The sequence below is a fragment of the Rhinichthys klamathensis genome, unplaced genomic scaffold (genome assembly GCF_029890125.1).
Source record: "Rhinichthys klamathensis goyatoka isolate OS25496 unplaced genomic scaffold, OSU_Roscu_1.1 h1tg000059l_1, whole genome shotgun sequence".
NCBI classification, from domain to species: domain Eukaryota; kingdom Metazoa; phylum Chordata; class Actinopteri; order Cypriniformes; family Leuciscidae; genus Rhinichthys; species Rhinichthys klamathensis.
Window position 1 is genome coordinate 2,319,892 of NW_026606604.1, and position 27,355 is coordinate 2,347,246.

The 27,355-nt window shown below is 38.9% G+C and overlaps 4 protein-coding genes across 5 annotated transcripts; 2 read left to right on the plus strand and 2 right to left on the minus strand.

Moving 5' to 3' along the window:
• Positions 1-451: 451 nt before the first annotated feature.
• On the minus strand, positions 452-16,567 carry lnx2a (ligand of numb-protein X 2a). 2 transcript variants are annotated; one of them, XM_056248923.1, is made up of 11 exons: positions 16,406-16,567; positions 13,196-13,723; positions 10,975-11,198; positions 10,270-10,407; positions 9,973-10,172; positions 8,471-8,839; positions 6,889-7,068; positions 6,365-6,542; positions 2,519-2,744; positions 1,610-1,768; positions 452-961 (listed from the first exon to the last, which is right to left on the minus strand). In XM_056248923.1, exons 2-11 carry the CDS (start codon positions 13,597-13,599, stop codon positions 826-828), a joined length of 2,214 nt encoding a protein of 737 aa, XP_056104898.1. In that variant the 5' UTR covers positions 13,600-13,723; positions 16,406-16,567; the 3' UTR covers positions 452-825. The 2 variants fall into 2 exon arrangements, with proteins under 2 accessions (XP_056104898.1, XP_056104899.1); XM_056248924.1 differs by lacking the exons at positions 13,196-13,723; positions 16,406-16,567 and adding an exon at positions 12,136-12,312.
• A 1,044-nt stretch (positions 16,568-17,611) lies between these two features.
• Positions 17,612-18,694, plus strand: si:ch211-140b10.6 (protein POLR1D-like). The gene is made up of 3 exons (XM_056248787.1): positions 17,612-17,753; positions 18,064-18,138; positions 18,247-18,694. The coding sequence occupies exons 1-3, from the start codon at positions 17,731-17,733 to the stop codon at positions 18,596-18,598; spliced, it is 450 nt and encodes a 149-aa protein (XP_056104762.1). The 5' UTR covers positions 17,612-17,730; the 3' UTR covers positions 18,599-18,694.
• Positions 18,695-21,152: 2,458 nt separating this feature from the next.
• Positions 21,153-23,694, plus strand: pdx1 (pancreatic and duodenal homeobox 1). Its single transcript, XM_056248788.1, has 2 exons — positions 21,153-21,973; positions 23,080-23,694. Exons 1-2 carry the CDS (start codon positions 21,541-21,543, stop codon positions 23,436-23,438), a joined length of 792 nt encoding a protein of 263 aa, XP_056104763.1. The 5' UTR covers positions 21,153-21,540; the 3' UTR covers positions 23,439-23,694.
• A 684-nt stretch (positions 23,695-24,378) lies between these two features.
• urad (ureidoimidazoline (2-oxo-4-hydroxy-4-carboxy-5-) decarboxylase) lies at positions 24,379-25,164 on the minus strand. Its single transcript, XM_056248789.1, has 2 exons — positions 24,960-25,164; positions 24,379-24,846 (listed from the first exon to the last, which is right to left on the minus strand). The coding sequence occupies exons 1-2, from the start codon at positions 25,132-25,134 to the stop codon at positions 24,497-24,499; spliced, it is 525 nt and encodes a 174-aa protein (XP_056104764.1). The 5' UTR covers positions 25,135-25,164; the 3' UTR covers positions 24,379-24,496.
• Positions 25,165-27,355: the final 2,191 nt, after the last annotated feature.

Here is a 27,355-nt window from a genome sequence, read left to right on the forward strand (position 1 = left end):
CTAAACATTGGCTAAAAACGAAGATATCTTGAGTTTAACCACAGACCTTATTTTAGGTTTAGTTTAACGTTTTTTTTTTTCAATGAAGACTTCTATTCTGTGTACACTGATACTGTTTTGTAGTTACTTTCTTTTATCCTGACAGATGGTAGTTATGGCATTTGCCAGCAGGAGCTAATGGGGGGACATGCTTAACCACCCAAACCTTGAACTCTTGCCCAAAGATGGTAGCAAATGCTAAAATCCTCTGAGATATTGCTGCTGATCTTTTCAAAGATTTTCAAAAGGCATTTTAGGAGGGCAAATATTTATCCCACATTTCATCTCTAGAGAGCTTGGAACTTTTAAACATTAGACTTTTCTGAGATTATTGTAGTAAAAAGGTTGGATCAAATCTGTTAAGTGGGGTTAGATATCATTTTTACACATCAACTGAGGCTTAACTCTCATATCCTCACTGGGAAAGATTTATTAAACATCTGTGCACATTCATCCATTCATACTTGCACACATACACTTTTGTTCGGTCTCTCTTTTACACAAACATTCACAAACGTAGATCACATTTAGAGATAACATGTATATAAAACCTCCGGTAGAGTGGACTGCTGTTCGGCATGGTGAGGGGAGACCTTAAGGCTGCTCTCCAGAGGGCGGTGGCCTCATGGGCGTGGCAGGTTTTCTAAGGCCTTGTTTATTCAGCATCAAGTAAAAGCATTCAATTTTCCGAGACTGGCTTTGACAGTATGGTGCCTCCGTGGCAGAGAGTAGAACACAGGACCATTAGAACACAGATATGAGGTGAGGCATGGTGCCCTGGTGGGGTTAGATTAGACTTCCTGGCCAGGACACGACGGTAAGCGCCACTCTGCTCCGCTGCTCCTTCAGCATGGGCACCAGCGCGGAATGACTCATGCCAGCCGTGGACAGACAGTTTACCGCCACTATCATGTCACCACACCTGGATGGAAAAAGAAGCATTGTGACGGTGTCAATCAGTATAAAATGGTAATTTATTAATAAAAATGTATTATGTATTAAATATGTAAAATACATTTTTTTTACGGTTTATTGGTTTATGACTATAATGAAACATGATAACGAATTATATTTCATAATTAAAAATGAATTTAATAAATATATTCCCTAAATGTAATAATTGTAATTAAAATTAAAAATAGTGTTTTTGTTTAGTGTTTACCAAAAAAATATCTTGAAACACTGATGGCCAGAGATTTTTTCTTGTTTTTTTTTCCTCCACATTTTAATCAAGGTAATATTAATTAACAATTACCATCGCACACCTGCAGGTAATAGATAGGTGCGTAGGAGAGAAGACCACAAAAAGTCAAATCTAAAAAACAAAAGGAAATCCCACACACTACCAATACTTGCAAAAAGTATCACTAAATATTTATTAGCAACATTTCGGTCTCATGACCTTCATCAGGCATATACAACAACATACAGTTCAAGCTCAATCATTGATTGTATAGTGTGCGGGATTTCCTTTTGTTTTTTTAAATCAAGGTAATATTGAAAGTGCTGTATCATCTAGCCGTGATGCATTAATTCATTATTTATTGTTTGTTTTGTTGTGCTTGCTCACTTCAGACGGCCATCGTAGTAAGCGGGAGTTCCAAGGACGATGGTCTTGATAAAGAACGCCTGGTTGCTGTGGTTCTCCTCATAACCTCCAACAATGCTGAAGCCCCAGCTGCCAGGGTGACTTCTGCGGAGGACAATCTCATGACTGCTATGCAGGTAGCTGTGACAGAGTACAATGTGGAAAGTAAGTGTGCATCATCAGGAAACATATTTTTTCCATTTAATCGCTGACAGGTCAAAAATTGCATGTCAGATAACTTGGAATACTAGGGGACAACAGACATAGAACAACAGATGCATGTTGGTAGGAGACAGAGAAATGGAGGATTTGGCACAATGACAGGAAGGGAGAAGGAAACAGAAGGGTGCCAAAGCAAATGCGATGGATGATAAAGGACAAAAGGGAGGACAGAGTGAAAAAGGAAAGCGCGAGATTGGACTGAATGACCCGAGGCTAGGCTAAAATGGGCTAGGAGCAAGTTCTCTCCACATGTGCGTTTCATCTGATAATCTGCAGCTGTTTACATCACGACACAGCCATAATCCCCTCATGGGTTAACACTGCATAAAGCTGCTGATCCAAAACACATCAACACTACAGACATTTTACAGAAAAGTCCTCAGAATTGCTGCCTTTTCCCCCTTCAAAGCTGTTTCCACTCAGATTTGGATGGGAAAAAGTAGGTGAAACGAAACCTGGCATGATGGTAGTCCTGGCCAGATTGCATTGACTATTTTAGGGTTATTTGGATCAGTGCTCAGCAAGGTGAGGAAGCTATTTTTAAGTCTCCTAATGGAGTCTGAAAAGCCATTTGGACTCTTCCAACAGTACATCCACTCAAATAACGCTGTTGTTTTATTTCACTCATCAAACACTCTTCCATGTGAAGCTCTACAAAATTTAATTTACCTGGGAAGTCCAAGCCACATCACCCATGATGGCGACCAGCTTGCGTCGTAGTCGTTTTCGTGCGGAGGGAGAAGCTCTTCGTCCAGGCCCGGTTCTTCAACTGTGCTGACCTCTAGTGCCTTCAGTTGGACAGAGCAGGATGCGGCGCTGGTCTTCAGAGTGCCCACTGCCTCGCTGTGGCTCAGGTAGGTCAGATCCTGACCATTAATACTCAACAGTACATCCCCTGAGCAATGAGAGACGACAAAGACACTTAGAGACACTCCAAACAGCCACACAGAGAGGACTGCAACACGGCTGAAGCCCCATGGAGACAGGTTTCACTTCAGTGCACTTCATCATCAGACACACAAGCGGGAAATTGTGTTTTCCTGTTTTCCTTTTTTGGGGGGGCCTTTTTCTCTAGAGGACAGGAAGCACCACAGCTTGATGTAAAGTGAATCCACAGCGTTAAATAGACAGCACGATCAGTGTAGTCCGATTATAGAATTAATAACTCTGAGTTGGTTCTTTTTGGGGAATCAACCACATACAGTACAGCCAGTGTAGTCTGATTTCCAAACAAATTATTCTAATGACTCTATTCTATTTAGTGAATCAAACACATAGAACCAGTTTATTCTGAATCCTGAATGCATGACACGGTTCTTTTTAGTGTTTTAAACATATATCACAAACAGTGTAGTGTGATTCTCGAATGAATGACTAATTACTTGGGTCTTTTTAGTAAATCAAACATAGCAAGTGTAGTGTGATTCCCAAATGAATGACTCTAATGAGTCAGTTCTATTAGAGAATCAAATGCATATAGCACAGGCAGTGTAGTCTGATTCCCTAATGAATGACTCTGATGAGTCAGTTCTTTAATACCCCTTTTCCACCAAAAACGAACTGGTGCTGGTTCAAAGTTGGTTCGGAGTTGGTTCAACTTGCGAAACTTCTCAGAACCTGTTTGTTTTTCCACTAGAGCGCCCAGCGAACGACGTCGTTACGTCACTGTGTACGTCGCCATACATCTTAGCTAGAAACGCTTGCAAGTACAACATTACTTTGGGATTATCTCTAACTCGTGAACCAAGAAGGCTTTAAAAACAATTGAAATATGTAAGTCTTTTAATCTTTTCCTTTGATATGTAATCTTTTCTGATTAGTTATGTACTCCTGTCTTGTGTATTTTTTTTCTTTCCATTTATTTGTTCTATAGTACTGACTGTTTTCTCCTTTGTTTACATAACGTTTTCAATAAAAAAATTGATAAAAAAAACTAAAAACGCTTGCGCCAACTTCAAGCATAACAATTACAATGGCGGACTACATCGTGTTTCTGCAAATGTTTCTCCTGGCTTTGCGATCCTATATTATGTCAGAAAATATGTTATCTAAACCCGCCCCCAGCCCCCGCCGTAAGCATGACGTGGTAAAAGAACGGTTCTAGTCCAGCAAAGAGTTGGTGCTGCTTTGGAACCAGTTTTCCTGGCCGAGAACCGGTTCTTTGGCTGTCGAAACACAAAGAACCGGTTCGCGCGCAGGCACCGGCTCCGAACCGGCTCTCAAAATGCGTTGGTGGAAAAGGGGTATTAGTGAATCAAACATATACAACACAACCCGTGTATTCTGATACTTAATGAATGATTCTAATTACTCTGTTCTTTTTATTAAATCAACCACATAAAGCACAACTAGTGTACCGGTAGTTGGTTTCGCAAACAAATTACTCGAATGAATCAGTTCTTTTTAGTGAATCAAACGCAAACAGCTTACAACGAACTGAAACTTTAATAAGTTTAGTTACGGACTGGTTGTTCTTAAGACAATGTGAAGTTGCTTGAAGTTACCGCAACAAACGGCAAGAAAGTAACACATTATGCAATTTGTCAGTAGTATTTTATAAATATGATTGAATTAAACATTTGATTTGTTTTAGTATTGTTGTTTGATATATAATTATGGCCATTATTGGATTGCATTTATTCTGCCTCTAAAAAGTCACTAAACACACTTTTTGAAAGAATTGTTTTAAATGTATTTATTTTAGGGATGTCCCAATCAAGTTTTTTGTGCCCCCGATCCGATCTAAGTCCTTGAATATTAAGTATCTACCGATACAGAGTCCCGATCTGATACTTGTATTTTCCTAGTGCTTTGTGCACACTTAAAGTACATTAAAGTTATTAAAATCAATCCAGTGTATACAGGGATGAGCAGAGAGTTTTTCAGGGCCCAAATGTTAGAATGGGGCATCTATCACTACGGAGTAATAACAATACAACAATTAGGCTACTACAGTAATGATATTGGTTACACTTTATTTTGATGGTCCACTTTAGAGATTCTACTAACTAAAAGTAACTTTGCAACTACATGTCAACTAACTCTCATTATAGTATTAGTAGACTGTTAGGTTAGGTGTTAGGGTTCTGGTTGTAGAATAAGTTGACATGTAGTTGCAAAGCCACTTATATTCAGTAGAATGTCTGTTGGAGGAGCATCACAATAAAATGTTAGCAGATATTATGCAGACAGTCTACTAATACTCTAATGACTGGTATGGTTGGTATGTAGATGCAAAGTTACTTATAGTTGGTAGAATGTCTAAGTATATACAGTGTATACATATACATACATTGTAAGCAGACTGTCACAATTATCAATATGGGACTACTGATATAAACTTCTTGTATTTTATATGTACAATAAGTAGAATAATTGCAACAAAAAGAAAAAAAGTGGACACAAGGTTAGAAAGCATGAAGCTCACGGTGTCAGAATGCCATGTCAGTCAAGTCCAAAGCAAGACGCAATCAATAGCAAGATTGTAAATAAATGACTTTTGAGTGATTTGTTACAAAAGTGCGCATCAAATATGCTAAACACGGAAGCTCGAACGAAGCTTTAAGCTCACTTAAAGGTGCATATCACCACACATGGATATCTATATATATATATATATGCCACATTCAACCGCTCCAGACACCTTGGCAGGCCCGCCACCTTGGAATGGTCAGCATGTCGTCACTCACATTAAAAATCAATGATGCCACAACATTGCGCAGCTTCTGGTTGTGAAACCGCCGAGATTTAAATTTCCAAAGAAATGGGATAAACTTTCACAGGTGCGAATGTGTTGGGCTGTGTTTTTATATGTATTAACTCAGTATTACAGGTTTTTAAATGATGGTGTAAGCTGACGCCTTCGTCTTGTTGTATTGTGTTAGTTTTAGTTTCGCAAAATCCTCTGCTGAAGTCTATTGAAGATATAGATATATTCATACATGCATCTAACTACAGTTGCAGACACAGTCAACATACTCTCGAGTTTTCACCAACCAGCTTAGACCAGTCCAATATGGCCGACGGCATATAGCGGCCCATAGAAACAGCCGCTAATGAGGCATCTATGTATATATCTATGCCACCACCTACTGCACAACACCTGCATGACAGCTGACTGAAGGATCTAAAAAAAAAGGATCGGGCTTAGGATAGCTGATACAGATCGGGACATCCCTAATTTATTTATTGTTAAAATGATCTCATCATTTGGCAGTGCAATTTAATTTATTTTTTCCCTTTTTATAAATTACCCCAAAAAAAGTCCTACGAATCTTATCACTACCAAAAACAAACATTTATTTTTTTCAGAATAACAAACCAATGAATCATACACAATAAGACCAGGAATATGTATAAATAAGTAAATAGGCTCAATGTTAATAAGTAGTAATGGATAGCTGATTAGAGGTAATAGGTAGACAGCTAATAGGTAGCTGCATAAATTTGCTCAAACTTGGGTCAGGATTATCTAGATGCTAATTTAAGAAAGAAAATGAGGTTTATGTAACTCACCACGTTTGATTCGTCCATCACGTGACAGGCAGCCATGGGGTTGGACGCTCGTCACAAAGATCGGCAGCTCTCCGCTCTTGCTGCCCCGTCCCCCTGCCACAGTCATACCCAGAGACTCGTGAGGTTCCTTCTTCACAGTGATGTGTTTCTCCTTACAGGTCACACACTGGGAGAGGTCCTACAACACACGCTCATATTTACACAAGCAGGCAGCACAGTCTAAAATTCTCTCAGATGTGGATAAGAAAAAAGGGAAGCCCATTTCTTAATTGACACTCTTATCGGCTCTCTGTAGAGTGCTGTTCATCATCCCAACGGGATCAGCTCTACTTCAACTTCATAATTGATCTCATAATAGATCCAACCAGGAGTAATTAAGGTTGTGGTGTAAACTCATGAAAAACTGGAGTCTACCCAGATGCTTCGGAAATAGGGCTCCCTAATTACGTCTTCACAGAGCTAAAATAGATTCTGCAACATACACAGACTTGTTCTCGCTCTTGGCTGCAGGCATTTGTACTCACTCTCTGGGTGGAAGACCTGGCAAGGTGCAGACTTGGGACAGGGCTTGGGGTCGCAGTGCACGGAAGCGGCGGGATGTGTTCATGGCTCCAAATGTCCCTGGTCAAGGTGGAGCCTGTGTGTACGGCCATAGTCTGCTTGCTGGACCGGCTAATCAGCAGATTGACTCTTTCTCCACTAGCCTAGAAGATGACAGTAGGCGGTCTGTATAAATACCTAATACTCTTACTCCAGGGGTGCCGTAATGGAGGGGGGGGGGAGGGGTTAGAACAATTCCAAGGGCCCTGAACAGAAAGGGGGCCCGAGGGGGGCCACATGATTTCAACCGAAGGGCAAGCGATAGAAACCATAGCGGCACCCCTGTATTGAAAAAACAGTCTGCTGTCTGCCAGTGCTATTCTTATTAATGCTTTAGCTGCCCTTTCTCTGTGTGATCGGGGCAGCCAGATGGGAGAAAGCAGCTCACGTAGACATAAAGATACTATCAATCACATTACCCTCTGAGTAGGGCAGCAGCGGCAGTGTCCTAATGTCCCAAACAGGCACTGAGATTTGCACAGATGACAATAGCTGTTTTATTATGAGAACATTTACTAGAGGAAACTAGATTTATATTTTCTGAAGAAGAAAGCCTCTGAAGTGAGCCTGTGCAAAAGTCACCGTCATGCTAGGGAGGTTACAAGGATGATGCTATGTCGTTGCTAAGGTGTTGCTAGGTCTGGTTTCTAGATGTGGCTGAAATCGAAATAAATTATAAATCTATGGGATTTTTTTCCCCGGCCAATATTTAGAAATGCAGAATATATCTGTAATCATATTAGTAAGTGGCCGATATTAGATTTTTAAAAAAATTAATCGTATCAGCTGATATTGTATATTTAATTGTGCATGATGATTTCTCCTATTTTTACATTTAGATTACAGTGTTGTTTAAACTAAAATAAAATTAAATATATATATATATATATATATATGAAAAGAAACTCTTGCTGTGGCATCTAACTAAAAAAAGGTTTAAATTAAAGTACTAAAATGACAAACTACAACTGAAATAAAAATAAATTAAAGCTCTATCTATCTATCTATCTATCTATCTATCTATCTATCTATCTATCTATCTATCTATCTATCTATCTATCTATCTATCTATCTATATTATCTAAATATATAAAAAAATTAATAAAATAACAGAAGCACTAAAACTTAATCTAAAATGAATTAAATCTGAAAAATGTCAAATATAAAAATACATTAATTCACAATATTATTGACTATTATAGTAATAGTATATAAATAATACTAAAAATAACACTTGTTGCTCACTTAAAATTAATATTTAAAAATACTAATAATATAATAATACTTATGTAATATTTAGCCAATCATAATATCCCTTTTTTTTTACTTTATATTATAATGCCGTGATGCCTAAATTCCCTTGTAGCATTTACAATTACTGATTTAATTTTTTTGTGTTTTATTTGTAATTTGTTTAGACAAAAATATAGAATTTTAATCAAAGCAAAGGTCTACTAGCATCCTTATCTTGACCTGAACTGCCCCCCACACATGCTTTCTCTCTACCTGTATAATCTGAGCTGCCTGCTCAGGCGTGCCGTGTCTCAGGTCATGCTCGTTGACGGCCAACACTCTGTCGTTGCTGCAAAGTCGTCCATCTTTAGCGGCTAACCCTCCCTCCAGCAAGTCCAGGATAAACACACCCGCTTCATCTGTACGCCGCACCAGCTTGATCCCCAGCTGCTCTGATGATTCCCGCTTGTGCAAGGTGATGCGTATGCTGGCAGGGCTGCCCTTGGGCGTAGTAGTTGCCACAGGTGGCCTGGCAGAGCAGCGGCGTTCTCTCAGAACCGTCAACTGCAGAGTGGCGCAGGGACGTGCCAGTGTGGAGCGAGCGAAGTTATGGGACACGTTACTGATGTCTACGTTGTTCACCTGCACTCGAATGGGAAGTGTAGAGAAAGATTGAATGGGGTTGACAAATGTGATGTGCTCTATTATTTTGAGTCGGTAGCTGCAATGAGCTGTTTGTGTAGAATTTCTTTTTCTTGTGATTTACGTGGTTTTTGATTAAATAAATGCTCAGCTTTCAAATTGTGCTGAAAACAAAATGCGGAAAGATGTCAATAAAAGAGATTGTGAATAACATGCCATCTGACATTTTTATTTACCTCAGGACGTCATTCATAATATTATTATTACTTTTTTTTTTTTACATTATTACATTTTTACTTAACCTGTTATTGATGTCTTAATTAATCTACACTGCTTTTCAAAGGTTTGGGTCAGTAAGATTTTTAATTTTTTATCACCAAGGCTGCATTTATTTGATCAAAATGACTGTTTTCTATTTAATTTAATTTATTTATTCTTGGGATAGAAAAACAGAATTTTCAGCATCATTAATTTAGTCTTCAGTGTCACATGATCCTTCAGAAATCATTCTAATATGCTGATTTGCTGCTCAAGAAACATTTATTATCAATGTTGAAAACGGTTGTGCTGCTTCATATTTTTGTGGCAACTGAGATTCATTTTTTTTTAGAAAGTTCAAAAGAACAGTATTTGAAAAAAAGAAAAGACTTTTGTTAATCTATAAATGCCTTTACTGTTTATCAATTTAATGCATCCTCGCTAAATAAAAGTATTCATTTCTTTAAAGCAAAATCAGTAGTTTATGTTTGAATAAAATGTCTGAAATTTGGAAGAGACAATTTTCTAAAAAACTAATTTGTATGACAGCTACTATTTAAATCATATATCTTAAAAATAATAAATATATAATTAAAGAGCAAAGTGTTATCTTTTTCACTCAATGCATTAAACAAAAAATGAATTTTTTGGGTCAAAACGACTCAAAATGATGGAGCACGTCACATATTTAAGTGAATATCAGTTTGAAGAATTCTGTTCTGTATCTGTGGCAGAGACTGCGTCTCTTCGTAGCCATTCTGCAGCCAATATTCATTAGAGCTCTTTAGAGATTGATTAAAGTATCAGGGCTGATCTGTAAATAGCAGTGAAATGCTATTTAATCAGACAGTTATTTCGGAACATAGCGGCAATACCTGAAGTAATTGGTCCCCAGCCAGCAGCCTTCCGTCTCGGGCTATAACACCGTCACGGTACACCTCCTGTATTACCACATTTATCAGGGGGGTCTCGTTTCCACCAACAATACTTATGCCCAGCTCTGTGTAGGGGTTTGCACGATGAACCTCAATAGTTGTGATTTCTCCCTCAGGTAGAGACGGAAGTTTCACACAACCTAAAGAACAAGACTTATGGAACCCAAGCAAAGATTTCAAAGGAACTCAGAGAAACAAAGTGATTTGGTTCTAGGTTCACATGAAAAAAAATCACACCTTCTTCAGCAGAAAGAGGCAAAGTTTCAACAAAGTCCCATCCTGAAGAGGCTGAACTACCAGTACGGAGAAGATGGATGCACGGGTTGCTGAGAGGACGCTTCACACGTGGAGGAGCGCACTCCAGACCATGGACACCTTCGAGAGAAAGAAAGACAGCAACATTTTACAAACACTTTTTTGAAAAAACAAGTGTCAGCTAAGCAAGATGTGCTAATGCAAATCTCTAATGAAAAGAATCGTGCGTATGCGCAACACACAAAACTGACGGGAGCAGCTCCGCTGGAGTACAGTGACTGAATCTAAAACCCCATCATATCTTCGTTGCTGTCAGTTACCGAAACCAACACACGGAAACCAACAACACATGGCAGACACGCATTTGTGCAGTGCAGAGCACTGTATGACATGACAGACAACTAGTTGTCCAATCCGGTTCCATTCAAACAGCACGGGTTTTCCAGAATGCGGTTGTTGTCCTGAAATTTTACAGGTGTGAGTTTAGTTATAGAATGCGGTTGTCACTCCTGTAAATAACTAAACTGTGTGTGTGAATGTAACCGTATTAAGGACTCAAAAAGGACTGACAACCATATTCTGCTGCTGTGTGAATGTGGCCTCAGAGTGTAATGTCTATTAAAATCAACTGTGTGTTTAGTCAAGTTGTTGATAGAGTGTTCTGAAAGTTATACTTAGGGTACTAACTGTCTTCTTCCGTGCTTTCTTCGAAGGCGGGGTTGTCTACGCCAGGCTCTTCTGTCCATGTAGGAACATTGTTGCCAGCGTTGGATCCAGCAGGTGGTGATGGTGTACTCTCCTTCATCTCGGTCTGAGGCGATCTGGGGGGATCGGTCGCCGTGACTCTGTCTTCACCTCCCTCCATCTGCGTCCGATCTAGCTTTGTTCGCTGGCTCTGTGTCCCAGGACACCTAGACCCACACACATAGTCATAAAAACATAAACACAGTAACCTTTAACCTAAAATATTCAGGAGTCTAGGTACACAGAGGTCTGGTTGACATGAAGTGGAGGACAAGGGCAAGAAAAAGGAAGAAAATTACACAAGAAGCCTTGTGCTACACCCTCAGGGCAGATGCTATTTCAGGAACCTAACGTAAAGGCCCTGATCTTGTATTCCCAAACACAGTCTTGTCACAATTTCTTTTGTTTTGTTTTAAGTTGAAGTTTTACATCTTAAATTTATATTTTATTTTCGTTTTAGTTAGCAATGACAACACTGGTCCCAAGAAACTATGGGATTTTTCTTTGCCTTTGACCTAGGAGTATTGCAGCATTTTACAAACATAACTGTCATACAATTAACAGCGCTAATTAATTACTCTACGCACCAATGAGGACAAAGACATGTAGGATAGTATTACATGCTGAGGTCTCATAGTATAACAAGAAAGCACCGATTGTCAACAAAGCTAAGAGAAGATGGCTAATGCTGGCAGTAACTCTCAGCCTTCTTTGGAAGGCGTTAGTGCCTTGTTAAGGTTAACTAATCTCCTTGGGTCCTTTTCCTTTGAGCTATAAATAAAACATTCTTGCAATAATTATCTATGAATGATCTGGCAAAACTTTGATAAGTTCCACCTTTCTACTTGTTTTTTACAAAAACAGATGCTTATAGCAAAAACTTTTTTTTGTCCTCTGATTTGTGACTCAACTTTGAACTATTCAACTGACGTTTGGCTTCAGACATCAAAACCTTAGTAGGCCAAGACCTATCAGGTCATCCAAAGACACCATTCAATTCTATCTTTTGCACCAGAACTAATTTCCAAATGTGTACCACTCTCTCAAACCACACAGTCCTGCCAACTCTTAGAACAAACTACCACGCTGGACTCTCTAACTCACCATAGCTCTGGGTTGCCCTTGGCAGTCTCACAGAAGAAGTGGTTGAAAAGGTTTCTAGAGTTGAAGTTTCCCAGCATGGCTGAAGAGAATATGAAACTGCTGCTGTCCAGTGCATTACACAGGACCGACTAATCTCCCATCACATGACGAAGGGGCAAATAATCCCCAGATAGGAAGTCAGATCAACCCTAGCCGGCTCCACTCACAAGAAAGTCACAGTAGCCTTTGTCTGCTAAGCATAATTTCTAGATACCTGTGTATGATATTAGTTCTGACTCAAAAGACTCTGACTCTATTTTTATAGAAATACAACTTACATTACTTTCAAGGCATACGTTTGATCAATTCTTGCATTCAATGGGAATCAAACATGAGCTCGCCATTGCAAGCACCTACTGTTAAAATAATACAAGAATACATAAAATGATTATTTCAGCCAGGGGCATCACTAGACCATTTTTACTGAAGCACAAGCATCAGTAAAATACCATAAAATATTACTCATAAAAAACTTTTGTGTCAATGAAGATTACCGTATACCGACCTTGGAATCATTTTCTCTGATAATATTTCAGCGATAAAGTTGTATGTTTTTTAACAGCTGTTTAGAATAAGAACTAGCAATGCCAGATACGCAAATGAATCACTCTTTTGATCTAATCAGTCAAATGGGTGTGCAAAAAGGTCTGAAACTGTTTGTGATTCAGTTTGATTTATTGGGACAGTTCAGTCATGCAATGAATCATTTACAGCGGTTTCTCCCACTGAAATAGTCTTGGGATCCTCCAATCCATTGTAGGAAACAATACTTTCAAATGTATTCTAATGTTGGTCAATGACAAAACAGCTCTTTATTGTGTTTGCAGCTTTTGAAAGAGTCTTTACTGCAGGTAAGGATGTTTTACATCCAAAGTAGTATTTAAAAAAAAAAAACAGTATCAAAATATAGGAACCAATTTTTGTGCCTCAGTACTGATGAAAGGCTAGACATGCCCTTGATTTCAACAGCTTTTGCATTTGAGATGAAATATTTGTGCGTAAGCAAGTGTGAGTATCTTACCTGTGTTTGAGATGTGCCTCCAGGTCACAGCGTGGCATGCTGAGAGAACAGGAGGCCGTGAGCGGACAGGTGATCGACAACTTATCCAGCAGCTTGTGCACCAGGATGCTGGAGCGCCGGCAGACCTGCAGCTGCAGATGCGCACGGTCCAGCGGACAAAAGTCCCGTTCCTGCAGGAAGCTGCGCAGGCAGCGGGCACAGAAGGTGTGGCCACATGGTGTATCCAGGGGCTGAACCAACGGCTGAAGGCAGATGTGGCACACCAAATCATCGTCCACTTCCAAACGATAGTTATAAAGGTGGTTCTCCCAGGCGCGGTGAATCTGTCCACATTCAGAGCAAAGGGCCTCCAGAAGAGCTTCGCTCACCATGCCGGGGTCCACTCCCTCTCCCAGACTGCCCATCGTGCTCGGCTTCGACTACACACACTCAGTATCTTGGTGACGGGGGTGTCCGCCCCATGGGCGTCAGAGGCTGTGTGACTCCGGCAGGGGACGGCCACCCCCTGGTAGACGGTGTGACATCACTCTGAAGGGTCGGAGAGAAGAAGTGAGGTAACTGTTGTGAACGAGAGCAAGTGTTTGTGTGTGTGCCATCATGCCATGTGTTGTGTGGATGAGATTATGTTGCAGAGCAGTGTGGGTTTACTCCTGCACATTAATCTGACAGTGTAATCTCTTGCTCTCTCGCCCGGAGCAATCTTTCAATCCCGCTGAGAGAGAATTATCTAGGATTGCAGCAGAGAGCACAGAGTCGAGAGGTTTGGATGTGAAAGTGAGAAGATGAGAGGCAAGAGAAGAAGATAAAAAAAAACAGTCACTGTATAAGACCTGAACAGATTTGTTCATAAAAACAAGGGTGGAGGGGTGGAATGCAAACTACTTCAAGTTATTAAATACAAATATTAATCAAAATCTACTAGATTATAATTAAAATCATTCCTCTGAAAGCCATGTTTCTAATTTTGATACATTTCAAATTTAAAAGAAAGGTTCACATTCTGTCTATATTTACTCGCCATCATGTCGTTTCAAGTCTGTTTGACTTTCTTTCTTCAGTGGAACACAAAAGGTGAATTTCTGAAAAGTATAATCTCAATATTTTTTCATATCATATGATTTCAGATAGTATGTTGCAGTCATTATTCACAGAAAAGATTGATGTCCGCCTTAGCTTTAAGAAATAAAGTCATACAGGTGTGGACAAACGTTCATTTTCAACTAGACATGAGCTCCATGGAGAAGTTTAAAGAAAGACAGTATAGAAAAATCAAATAAATGAAAAAATAATAAAAAATAAGATTCCACTAAACACCTCAAATAAATTGATAAAAAATAAATAAATAAAAATGTGATTAATTAAATAATACATCTAACAGTACAGTACTATAGTGGAATATTTTCCTTATAATATTGTACACATATTTATAATATTTTTTACTCTGTAAATTGAGTTTTTTATACACAAAAAATAGGCCTTTATGGGGCCTTTATTTAATCAAAAATGCAGTAAAAACAGAAATGCAAAATATTATGACAATATTTTTTTTTTAATAATTTATTCCTGTGATGTCAAAGCTGAATTTCAGCCTCCTTGCTCCAGTCTTCAGTGTCACACAGCAGCAAAAAAACTGTTTTCAACACTGATAATAATAATAAGAAATGTTTCTTGAGCAGGAAATCAGCATATTAAAATGATTTCTGAAGGATCATGTGACACTGAAGACTGGAGTAATGATGCTGGAAATTCAGCTTTGACCAAAGGAATAAATTACACTTTAAAATAAATATATTAAAAAAGAAAACAGTTCTTTTAAGTTGTAGTATTTCGCAATATTATTGTTTTACTGTATTTTAGATTAAATAAATGCAGACTTGGTGAGCATAAGAGACTCCTTTCAAAAGATAAAAAAATTAATGTTTCCAAACTTTTGAAAGGTACTGTACGTGAGTGGAGGAATTCGGGGTCCGTGGCATCTAAAAGACTGAAAACCCCTGAACTACACCTTTTATAATTGGCTTTTTAAGGCCACCAAACAGCAGGGGGCAATCTATTGGGCCAACAATAACTACAACCTTCGCCTGTATTCACAGCATCCGACAGCTGTGCGTCCATGACCAGCCCCACGCTTGGTCTGTCAACGGCATCTCTGTGACTACCTGCCTCTGTTTTTATCTTGCAGCTGGACATGAATAAATCATGAGGACACAAGGCTCCTCTGTTCCCACTACAAAGCCCTGTCAACGTCTCATCAGACACACATACCCATGCTCACTCGTCCAGCACGCTGTAATGTTTCAGCATGGTCATGGATAGTCTGATCTAAATGAAGCAGCTTGTACTTAAACCTCATCCCTTGATAGCATGATGTGGGACTTCATTACATAAGACTGAATGGCCTTTGGGCAGTTGCCATTAGTATTCCTATTCTATGTTGATTCTCTGATGACTTTTAATCACAAGGGAGTGTTTAGATATTGATCGCAAGGGCTGTTCGACAAGGCCACTCACTTGTTGTATCCTTGTATCTTAAGCTGTCACAGTTGTCTCTGTTCTCACTTGCAAAATGGCACATTCACGCTTATCTGGCTGTCTGGCGGATGAAGAATTAAATGTTTGTTCAGCTGAACTGACATAAAACAATAGAATTAATGCCTGATCTTTAAACATCTACCAAGGAAGCAAGCACTATCTGACATTTTCCATGTAGAATGATATGCACATCCATAAAGTCTTTATTTATGGAGCAAACGGCTTTCAATAGCAATGACATGTTTCCATTCTGCAGTCCAGATCTATTCACAAACCACCATTTTTGACACCCATCACGCGCATGTTTGCCAAATCAATACATTGACCTTAATTTTCTGAAAGGTTGTACATTCACAAACAGGTAGGCAACAAAAATAAATTAATGGAGGGAGGGGGAGGAGAAATAACGGCGCTTTCTCTGCTGAATTAAAATGTCTGTGGATGCCACCTGCATGAATTGTCTCGTTAATAAGGCGTATCCAATCCGGATCTATGACACATACAAATATCGATATCTCATTATTTCTGGTACAGAGCGACTCGCTGTAAATTTTTCGTTTAATATCCCTCTCTGTCTGAGCCATCGCCTGTACAATGGATGACAATGGCATCTAACAAAATATATGTGTAGTAATAAAGGATCAGCGAGTAATAATATGAGTATTTGAATAACATTACCTATTCACGTTCCCCTTGGTTGGTGTGAACTCTGGCCCCGAGAGGGGAGAATCATGGAGCTCAATCACATCCACCGCAGCTTGCCCGAGCCGCATCCGCACGTCAAAACACCCCCGTATCTGTCTTGTAGCGATGTCCGATTCGTGAACGAATGATTCATTTGAGTCGGCTCTTTTGAACAAATCAGTCGAACCAGTTCGTGAAACTGGTCTGAACAATACACGTATACTCTGCACACGTATTGAAATGAATCGGTCAGAAAGGCTCTCGAGTCAACAACTGCCCGACTCATTGAACTGAGAACCGCGTCTCTGATAGTAAAGGAGTGAACTAATAAGGATTTTATTTACACAAGTTACCTTACAGCCGAATAGCAAAAATGTTGCAAATAAAATGCTCTGTGTATGACTTAATTGTATTGAATTTTATCTACGAAAGCAAACTCAAACCAAAGTTAGTTTTTAATTATATTATATTAAAATATAAATACATTATTACCAAGGGATGTAAAGGAATTTTAGTTTTGTTTGTTGTAAATACAAATTAAATTTAGGTTACAATTAGTGGGATCCGTGGTTTATCATGGTGGAAACAAATTTAACTGAGACACTTGACAATAAACACCCATATAATATATAGGCCTATAAAAAATTAATCGAAAACGAAATAAATAGCAATATGTGCCTACAAGAACGTTTTAGAACATGTAATATGCCAGGGGACCACATAATGACGTAAAGAACCACTGAATCATTTTTGCACGGTTTCGTTATACGAACTGTTCAAGAGAACCGATTCGCAGAAATGAGTCTCCTTCTCATCACCGACACCGGCCCCGTTCCGTTGGGCAGATACGGGCGCTCACGCTGCTGAATTCGGAACCACATAGTGCTCTAACTTTTCCTGCCATAGAAAGATATGGTAAAAATAGTAGGAGTAGTAGGCCTATGTTAATATGTGGTTCCAATCCGAACTCAGCAAGCAAGCTGTCAATCGAATGGCAGATGTGACCATTTAGGTGCCTGATTGAAATGCGATCGTAGTGCATACGTCAGCCAAGTTGCGCAAATAAATGTTGTACTTGTTAAATCAAAGTACAGAAAGTGTTTATATTTTTCGTTTGAAATTGTATCGTCATGCTCATGTACGTAACTGACGTCAGGTTATATTTTTACATCGGTTATTTAGGTTAGGACTGAGCGGGGACTGTCAAATGGGGTCCTAATTTGGGTCCTCAAGTATAGAAAACAACAATAACAGCAGCTAGCAAGCAGAGTCGAAAGGAATTATAATTTAATTGAATGCCGTTAAAGTTTTAAAAAATCATGGATGATAGTGAACTAGAGAGGTATGAATATCCTAAATATATATATATTTTTGTTTTCAACCAATTCAGAGGGTCAGTTTAAGAAGTTATGCTATATGTGCCACACTGTATAGGCTAACGGTCAGTGAAGAGGTATAACGTTTGGTAATAATGTATGGCCAGGTATCATACTACAGTGCCACTGCCTTAAAGAAGTACTGTGAACAACAAAGCAATATAGAAATATTGAATATTTTTGTGTCTGCTGCAGTCAGGATTAACAACGAAACAGTAAATATTTCGGGTCCTTAGGTCACGCTATAAATCCTGTTAATATTCCTTCCTCCCACAGGAAAGCAGTGGAGGAGCTCCTTAAAGAAGCTAATAGAGCAAAAGTCCGTGCCCAGACAATGGGTCCTGCTGGCTGGTAAGTGTGGATAACCATGTTAGAAAGCTTTCTTTATCATAAATAAATGAATGTGTAATTCCCTTATGTATTTTGCGTCTGAAAGCTGGTTAAATCGCTGTATTCTAGGATGAAATGTCCGCTGGGAAGTACAAACAAGCGCTTTCTGCTGAACACTCTTCGTTCCTCTGCTCTGACGCGTTCTTCTGAGAGAGGAAGGGATGAACATAAGTACAACAGAGTTTGTGAAAGACATCGTAAAACAGACTGTGAAAAGTGCAATCACAAAAAAGTCGAATCACACAGAGGACACAATTCTCATTTTCACACTTCAAAACATCGCTCTTCGACACGCAATCATTCATCATCCAGAAGCCACTCCCCCAGCCTCTCCCGGAAGTCAGATAGGAGTCGATCGCGCTCACCAGTGCGGGACAGTTCTCCAGATGTCAAAAAATACACTGACAGAAAGAAAGAATGATGGAACATTCAAAGGAGAATTTGTTTTGGGAATGTATGAGATATTTACGTCTGTTCATGTTTGCTGAACAATATTATTAAAATAGCATTTTAAAAACAACTAAACAGACAGATTTTTATCATTGAGAAAGGCTGTGAATATGTATTTATTGTTTAACTTGAAAGTCCGATTTTCAGAACGATTTTAAAACCTTATTGTGCTTTACAAATGTCTCTTCGGATATATATATATATCCCTGACATTGGTTTAATAGAAACTCAAAAATATTATGTTATCTGAACATTATTAATTATAAGTCGATTTGACAAAAGATACAAATTTGTGATAACAAATCATGAAAATAATTTTGACAGTGTATATATATATAGGCTATATATATGTATATATAATGTGTGTGTGTGTGTGTGTTTGCAAGCTGTAAAGCCACTCGCCAGTAAGCAAGCATATTTTATTGCCGTTCGTCCTCTGCCATGGATTATTTCTTATCAAAGAGTGAAAATTTGCTTTGTTTCCGTATGATTCTCCTTACTTGCGCCTCACCATGAAAAACATTAATCAAAACATAGGCTACATATCCTGCACGTGTTGTGTAGCCAAAACTGCGTTCTCATTTACGTTTTTTGAGACGAAGCATCTTGTAGTTGCAGTCCGGGTTTATCAACATCTGATTACGTATCGTTTTACATAACGAAATTGTACCATTATGATTTATCTATACGCTCAACTCGTTTATAGCTACACATTACTCCTACTCAAACATACAAGTGGTTCCAGAACGCTTTTGCGTGTCCCCTAACTGGTTTATTGCATTTTATCTAAAGTTTCAAAACGCATTTTAATTGCTACAGCCGATTTTATGTACCAGTGCCTTAAGTTGTGTATTTCCTATATGGCATGGCAAAGCTACATTAAATATCACTTTGCACCATTATTCCTCTCAAAACCTTCCATGGATATACTTCCAAATTGCGTCGTCTCACTCACGCTTCATAAAACCTTTTGTGCTCTTTCAACATTGTGAAAATAATCGCGGATAACGGTTTCCTTCCCTTTTCAAAAGAGCTCATATATAAACACCATTAAGCGTCGTTACAAGGCTTGATTTGCGAGGAATGGATTTACCTGAACTTTATGATATCGCATGAGAGCCCCATTAAGATAGCAGAGAAAGTGCCATTATTGTCATTTGAAGAGGCCCATGTAAACACAGCACTAGGCTATGTCATACAGTCTCCACTCCAATGTTGCTTGAACATAGTAAAAATGTTTCAATCTTTTTTATAGGCTAAATATAAAAGATCGGGTGATTCTTCCGTTACTTTTACTAATCTTGATAGGCTTCTATTTGAAATGCAACACATTTTATGCTAAAGGATGAAAGTTGATTTAGGTGTAATGTGCTCCCCTTCTATTAAAAAACAAACAAACTTTGAAAACTTTCAAAATTGAAGAAAAAAACATAACGCTTAAATCTATTACAATTGAAAATGATTGATTATTTTGGACGTGTTTTTAGCAGACTTGGGGAAATTCCAATCACCTTTTTATGCTGCCCGTTTCTCTCTGTCTGACCTCTCCAAACAGCGGACCGCCCGGTGCGCGCATGCACCTTACGCACACATCTCTAACTAATTGAGTTTCGTTTCACTCTCCATGTTAATTCGTTTACACCGAACAGCTCGTTTTTATTTAACCACGAGGACTTTAGTTTAATGGGCCGTGGGCGGGTGTGCTTAATGGCAGGTAAGCTTGGTTGAAGACAACAGGGATGTAGCTTAGTGTAATGATTGCCTTTGTCACCAGTGTAACAGTGTATATATTTTACGTGACAAATAGGCCTACTTAGGGGGCCTCTCTTAAATACACTTTGGCAATATTTTGGGGCGCAGTCTGATAAAGTGTGACTCGCATAACACAAATTCTAATTGGCACCATAAGCTAAACGTCAATTAGCTATTATTTTAAATACTACTTAATTGTGTGCTATGATAGCCTAAATCTCGAATAAAGTGCTATCACCCGAGAAACTCCGCCAGGCTTGGTCATCGATTTTTCCGAGTAGGATAGCCATATTCTTGGATCAACATATTTTGTTGATCCTGGAACAACATCTGAAAATTTAGTCATAACCCTACCCCTAAACATAACCCTAAATTATCCATAAATCAGAGGGAAGTGATGAATAACACCGATGTGAGCCAAAACTCGACATAAACTGTGAACTTGTCCCTCAAATCTGGTTGGTTGATCAGATTTAGGATATCTGATCAACCAATCAAGATTGATGATCCAGGAACATGTTGTAGCTACTTGGTGAAAGTCACATTCACCATGGTGATCTCCTCAAGCCAACTGGACGAATACACAGTACACTCGCATCTATTTACCGACAGGTGAAAATACGCATTCTTAATATCAGTTGTTTAAAATTTAGCCTGTACACATATGGAAAAAAAAGGATTAGCTATGCATTTTAAAAGACCCCCCAACCGATGGTGCAGCTCAACTCGCACGCTGCTTACTGACGTTGTTGTAACATTTTTTTCCCTTATCTTCTTTTTTACCGGGTCGGTAGGCTATTCAATGAAAAGTGGCAGGTTTTCCGCGGGGAGCAGAGATACTGATCCCCCGATTCACCTGTCTTTGTAGTAGTATTACAACTGCAGGTGTTGCACATATAGTCGCAGGCAAACAGAGAGTGTTTGCCAAGGGCATTGATTTGAGCATGGTCAGTTCTGTTCAATTATTGTCAAACCGCGGGGCAGTCAAAAGGAAACACGAACAGAATCTCCTGCCAGTTGACAGCTTTGTGTAAACAGTGAAAGCGATGGTGCAGCAGGGTCACATGGTCCCGGTGGCACACCTATGAGGCCCTAGAGCGGCGCCAGACGCTCAGACTGCAGGTAGAGCAGAGGTCCTGATCAGGGGCAGGGCGCTGGCTCATGTGCTCGAGTACAGCACGGTTTCCCCGGTCTGTGGCAATCATGAATCGGGAAGAGCACTATTACTCACCTAACCATCTGTACAAGGACTCTTGCGCCTTTCAGAGACACCCCAACGAAGACTACTGCCAAAACCCTCCACCGTGTTTGTATATGAGTAGACAGACTCAGTCCGTCTACGCCTCACCGTCATTGGGCGCACAGGACCAGCCAAATCTTACCGACATTACCTCTTATAACATGTCGACCCGGGATGATCTAGCAGCAGGGCCCCATCTTCATCTTCCTCAGACTCCACAGACATCTCTACAGACGCTCGGGGGTTACGGAGACTCTCTTGACCTGTGCGGGGATCGGAACAGATACCATCTTCCCTTCCCGTGGATGAAGTCAACTAAATCTCACTCACACGCCTGGAAAGGACAGTGGACAGGTAACTCGTAGGCCTACTTTGGTCATTAATCTTTACAGGTTTAACAAATAACTTTTATTAAAACGAAAGCAGGCCCCCAATGTCAAATTCATCCGCACGATCTCCAAACTCTTAAGCGCTTAAACGAAATATCCATTTGCAAGTAGATAATTATTATAGGCTAATATTTCTAATTATCTAAATTGTTACAGCAGTCATTTACTACAGTTTAGGATACACGTCCAAAATCGCCCATAAGAAGAATGCAGCAGAAATGAAGAATGTTAGTTTTTGATTCTTTGCTTCACTCATGTCTACATTTTAAATTCATTGGCCTATACATTTATATTGCATAGTTAATTCATTTCAGCTGCCTGATTATTTTTATTAGCCTTTATTCACTTACAAGATCATTTTGAGAACATTATATTGTTTGGCTACAGTTATTGTAAAATTTGATTGATTAAAATTAATATAAACTAAAATGACAACAAAATAATTTACTATCTACATCGAATTTGGCCTATATACAATTATTATTGAAAAAATATGTAGCCTATAATTAATATGATTATTTTGGGATTAAAAATGATGACCTGAGGAACACAGATGTTAGCCTACTTGAAAGGTCTCCAAAAGCGTGACATTTGGACCAATGCATAATTTTATTCTTGATTTCTTTTGCTTTAAATAAATGCATTTTTTAAAGACTAATTTTAATTCCTTAATTAGTATTTGATTAGAAAACGAAAGAGAGGATATTATTGCTGAAAATACTCAGACAAAACAGCTGGTTATGTTACAAATATTTCTAGCGTTCAGATAGCCTAAATAATTGTTTCAGAAAATGTTGATTCACGAGAGGCTGCTTAAAGTAATTCGACATATTGTCAGAAATATGTTCTTTTAGGGATTTAAATCAGGAATGGTTAATGGTTAGCCTAAATCATGAATTTGTCCCATAGTCAGTCGCAGGACTACAAACTGAACTGATCATGCGTCAGATAACTTTTAAACTATAGGGCCTAATATCCTCAGGGGCAGATATAGCGTGTCAGCGAGAAAAATGTCGAAAACATGACTTTACTAAAAATGTCAGTCACTCATGTAGGCTACCTGTGTTTTAGGCCATTACATGGTAGAGGCCGAGGAGAACAAGCGCACGCGGACTGCTTACACCAGAGCGCAGCTGCTCGAGCTCGAGAAAGAGTTCCTCTTCAACAAGTACATCTCGCGCCCACGCCGCGTGGAGCTCGCGCTCACCCTCAGCCTCACCGAGAGACACATCAAGATCTGGTTCCAAAACCGACGCATGAAGTGGAAAAAGGAGGAGGACAAGAGGAGAGCCAGAGGAGTGGATCCCGAACAGGATTCCTCCATTACGTCCGGGGATTTGAAGGATGAGTCGTGTGTGGCCCCGGGAACTCTAGCGGGACCGCCTTCACCCCTGCACTCGCACGTATCTCCAGTTTCACAAGACTCGTAAGAAATATGACTGTCCAAAAGAGACATCCGAGACTGTATCATCAACGGAATCTATCAGTCTGCCATCGATGATTGGAACTATAATTGTGCAAATTGTGACTTTCCATTCCATTCTCACAGTGACATTTGGTAAAATCCTGAATATTGGCAGTAGGGGGCGATCTCAGTTGCGCGAGAGACGAAGCTTCTGTAGAGTCAATTTCGTGTTTTCTGTGAAGGGCAGGCTAATCGATATTCAGCACGCCATTGAAACACCAAATGTTCAAGATCAAATAGGATAGGCCTATATTCTTGGACATTCGCCTATTCAAATTTGAATGGCTACTCATTTTTATAGCTAGATAGAGAATAAATAGTTTCTTAATTTAGGTAAATAGCCTACTATTCCTCTATCATTACAACATTCTTCTAATAAAATTAATAATATTTATGCAGACCTATACAAACCATTTAATAGCATGTGGGCAGTGTCGTCATCATGTGTTTTAATTTGGTGCAAACAAAAATAATAAATCAAAGCAACAACCCGTAGCCTATGCCTAAAAGACCGCCAATTGAAGAGAAAAAAAAAGCACTATACCCTGATACGTCTGCAAGATGTCTGTTAAAGAGTGCTTCATCTGGAAAGCACATGTGTACAAACATCTGAGAGACATCTTTAAGATGTCAGTGCTTTCATAAACATCTTAAAGACATTTTTAAATGTCTATTTAAGTCAGGAAACCTCCTAGTATGGCAGATGACCAGATGTTCTAGGGAGAGTGCATCGACAAAAACACGTGCTGCCGTTTTTATCACTTAATTTTATTATAGATTTACATAGCACAATTAGATCACAAAATAGTAAATATTATCTTATATAAATATAAATGTTAGGGGCCCTAAAACGTGGCTTATAAACGCCATAATATATGAATCAATTTATTTAGACACTTTGCTTTTTGTGGGTTTTCTTATTTTACACAAATTAACATACAAATTAAAATAATATAGCTAGGCTACAATCAAGTAGAGAGAGGGAGTAAAACTTTTTTAAAGTTAACTTGAGGTGGGCCTAGGCTACAGTTTGGTTTGAATGCCAGATAGGACAATATTGTGTAACCTGAGGCTACAGATTTTTTTAACCTCTTCGATCGCGAGCTCCCGCTCCGCTGCACAATCATTCTTCAGGCGTTCAGACAGTCGGCGCATAATATCCGCTTTGTTGTTGAGACGGGCGCATATGACGAAAGGGAAGCCAAAGCGTTCCCTGTACTCCGAGTTTAGACGGTGCATGAGCAGAATCTCTGCGGAATCCAGTGCGGTCATACCGGATTGACTCTGCTCTTCTCGAGAATCGCGTGTTAGTGTCCCGCTCTGGAGATCTCGGCCCGCCAAATCAGGATGACAACGCAAAATGCCCTCTTTACCTGAACACATGTAATGTACTTTTATTGTATATACATCAGTAAATAAATTATTGTGTTTAAAACTTAAGAAAACGTGATACCAAGTGTTGTTAAGTTGATATGCAGTAGCCTACCCGAGTCTGACAGGCTGTCAATGAATTCCGTTATGTGAGCCTCGATGTCTGTTAGATCTTTGAAAGGCCGATGGGACCATATTGCAGCAGAAATGATGGGGCATTTCTCAACCACATTACCGAATAGTTCCACAAATTCTTCATACGTGAGAGCATTTACAGCCCATATGTCCATGGCTCCGGCGCGTGTCAAACTGTTGCCTACTGGAAAATGACTAAAGCCAATATTGGACGAGGTCATTGTCCGTTGGGGCAAGTACCCTAGCTTTCCCATTTAATATCAGTTAATTGTATTCGTAATGTGGTTCACTGAGGAGGATTTGTCAAAATACCCTTATTACACACTACAGGTATGATTATTGGGGTTTATAGATTTAAAATATTTTATTGCAGTTGCCTTAATACACAGATTCTCCCTGGCATATAGGGGGGAGACCGGGGGCGATTGTAACAGGGGGCGATTGTAACACACTCAATTCCTCCAATCAGAAACAAGCTAGAGTGATGACACTTAATCTGTACATGCCCGGTAGGATTCTCTCTCTCTCTGTGGAAAAGAAGCGAGAATTTTTCAACTTTAGCAGAAGTTGTTAACGACAAACTGATTTTGAGGTATGAAAGTTATTTTTTGGATACAGTATTTTTCTTCTGCTGTCTAAAGTTTAGATGTCTGTGAATTTAAACTTATATACATTTTATCCCTAGGTTATTGATTAAAAACGAACATGAACAACCTATGCTAATACAGGTTGGGCTAGCTAGCATATAAGATGTTATCATGGCTGCAGTATCGGGTACAATTGCCCCCGAGCCACAAGGGCAAGGCCCATTGTAATAAGCTTGTTTGTGTGTGTTGACATACTTTTCTGTTAAAAAATGAACCTATTTCACTAAATTCTATTGTAAAACTTCATTTTAAAAGGGTCTAGCCTATTAAAATAAATGTTTGCTCCAGTATTAACAAATCATCAATTAACATAGGCCTACATTTTTTTTATATAATGCGTGTGATGCCTGACATCTAAAAAAATTTGAACCATATACAAAAAAACTCTTAAGTAACATTATTAAATACAACAGCAATAAAGTGATTACTTTGAGGTAGGCTTTTATTTGAGATAAAGTGGGTTAATAGGAGTTATTTCTCAGTGTTACAATTGCCCCCACACACTGTTACAATTGCCCCCTTGGCGGGGGCAATTGTAACTCTCTGACTTCTTGCATTTAATTAAATATTTTAGTCTTGTTCTTATAAGTGAAAATATATAAATTGTATTATTAATTAGTGCACAATGCACATATATATGTTTCTTGTATCAAAAGATGACTAGTCTATCTCAAGTAGTTTGTGAGTTATTAAGGAAAATGTAAAATATGTTACAATTGCCTCCGGTCTCCCCCGGAGGTGGATTGTGGATTATACCCTAAATGTACACAAATGTGTGCTAACAATCAGTAAAAATGTTTTCTGGGACCTATTTTGGTATGGATCAAATTCACTGATCAACGTTTTTTCTTGGTATGTTGTTGTGTTTTTTGTTTACTAGGCTACCCTTAATTTGCCCCGCTGATGTTCATAAATATGGTGGATGAGCGGAAAAACCAGAAACGTACCAGTACAAACGTACATTTCTCCACTTATAAAAAATCTTGGGGGAAAAAATATCTTTTTCTTAAATCTAAACATTGAGTCATATGGAGGAAATGTTAAAATATGAGAAACACATATGCCATGCCATCTCAGCATGTTTTTATGATTTAATAAAATACATTTTTGGATGCATTTCACCTCTAAAATGTCAGGCCCTGTCACAGACAAATGGTTTCCTAATGAATTTATTTGATACAAACAGCATTTTCTTATTGATCACATGTCCCTGATTGTATCTAACATTGTTTTGTAATTCCTTTAATAAATTACTTTTCGGTCAACTGTATAGGCTAGACAAAATCACAGAATATCCGCCAGGCACTCACATAGTTGTAAAACAACTACCTTTACATAGGAGATTTTTTACAAAAACATAGTAGTGGATATATACCCCACCTTCATCTACACAGTTAAAGAGATTAATTCATCAATATTTCCTCAAATAGTACACTTTTATGTCATAATTTCCTGTGTGACAGGACTGATGGTGCTGTGACAGGACTGACTTTATGGATTTTGATGATTCAGAAAAAGTTATGTTTTGTGTTCTTTAAGTTTTGATAAGCATTCCTATTTTAAATTATTATTATAATTGTAATATTAATGTAATATTAGACTATGGTAAAGTTCAGCCAAGGACATACACAATATTGCCAAAAGTATTGGGACAGCCCTCCAAATAATTGAATTCAGGTGTTCCAATCACTTCCATGGCCACAGTTATACAATCAAGCACCTGGGCCTC

Bases quoted from the DNA above. Each gene is read 5' to 3' on its own strand.
- urad (XM_056248789.1), bottom strand. From the start codon at position 25,134: ATGGACATATGGGCTGTAAATGCTCTCACGTATGAAGAATTTGTGGAA. The intron at 24,847-24,959 runs GTAGGCTACTGC...ACATGTGTTCAG, and splicing joins TGACAGCCTGTCAGACTCGG to GTAAAGAGGGCATTTTGCGT.
- si:ch211-140b10.6 (XM_056248787.1), top strand. From the start codon at position 17,731: ATGGATGATAGTGAACTAGAGAG. The intron at 17,754-18,063 runs GTATGAATATCC...TTCCTCCCACAG, and splicing joins GATGATAGTGAACTAGAGAG to GAAAGCAGTGGAGGAGCTCC. The intron at 18,139-18,246 runs GTAAGTGTGGAT...GCTGTATTCTAG, and splicing joins ACAATGGGTCCTGCTGGCTG to GATGAAATGTCCGCTGGGAA.
- pdx1 (XM_056248788.1), top strand. From the start codon at position 21,541: ATGTGCTCGAGTACAGCACGGTTTCCCCGGTCTGTGGCAATCATGAAT. The intron at 21,974-23,079 runs GTAACTCGTAGG...CCTGTGTTTTAG, and splicing joins CTGGAAAGGACAGTGGACAG to GCCATTACATGGTAGAGGCC.
- lnx2a (XM_056248923.1), bottom strand. From the start codon at position 13,599: ATGGGCAGTCTGGGAGAGGGAGTGGACCCCGGCATGGTGAGCGAAGCT. The intron at 11,199-13,195 runs GTAAGATACTCA...GTGTGGGTCTAG, and splicing joins GAGGCACATCTCAAACACAG to GTGTCCTGGGACACAGAGCC. The intron at 7,069-8,470 runs GTAGAGAGAAAG...GTCATCTTCTAG, and splicing joins AGGCAGCTCAGATTATACAG to GCTAGTGGAGAAAGAGTCAA.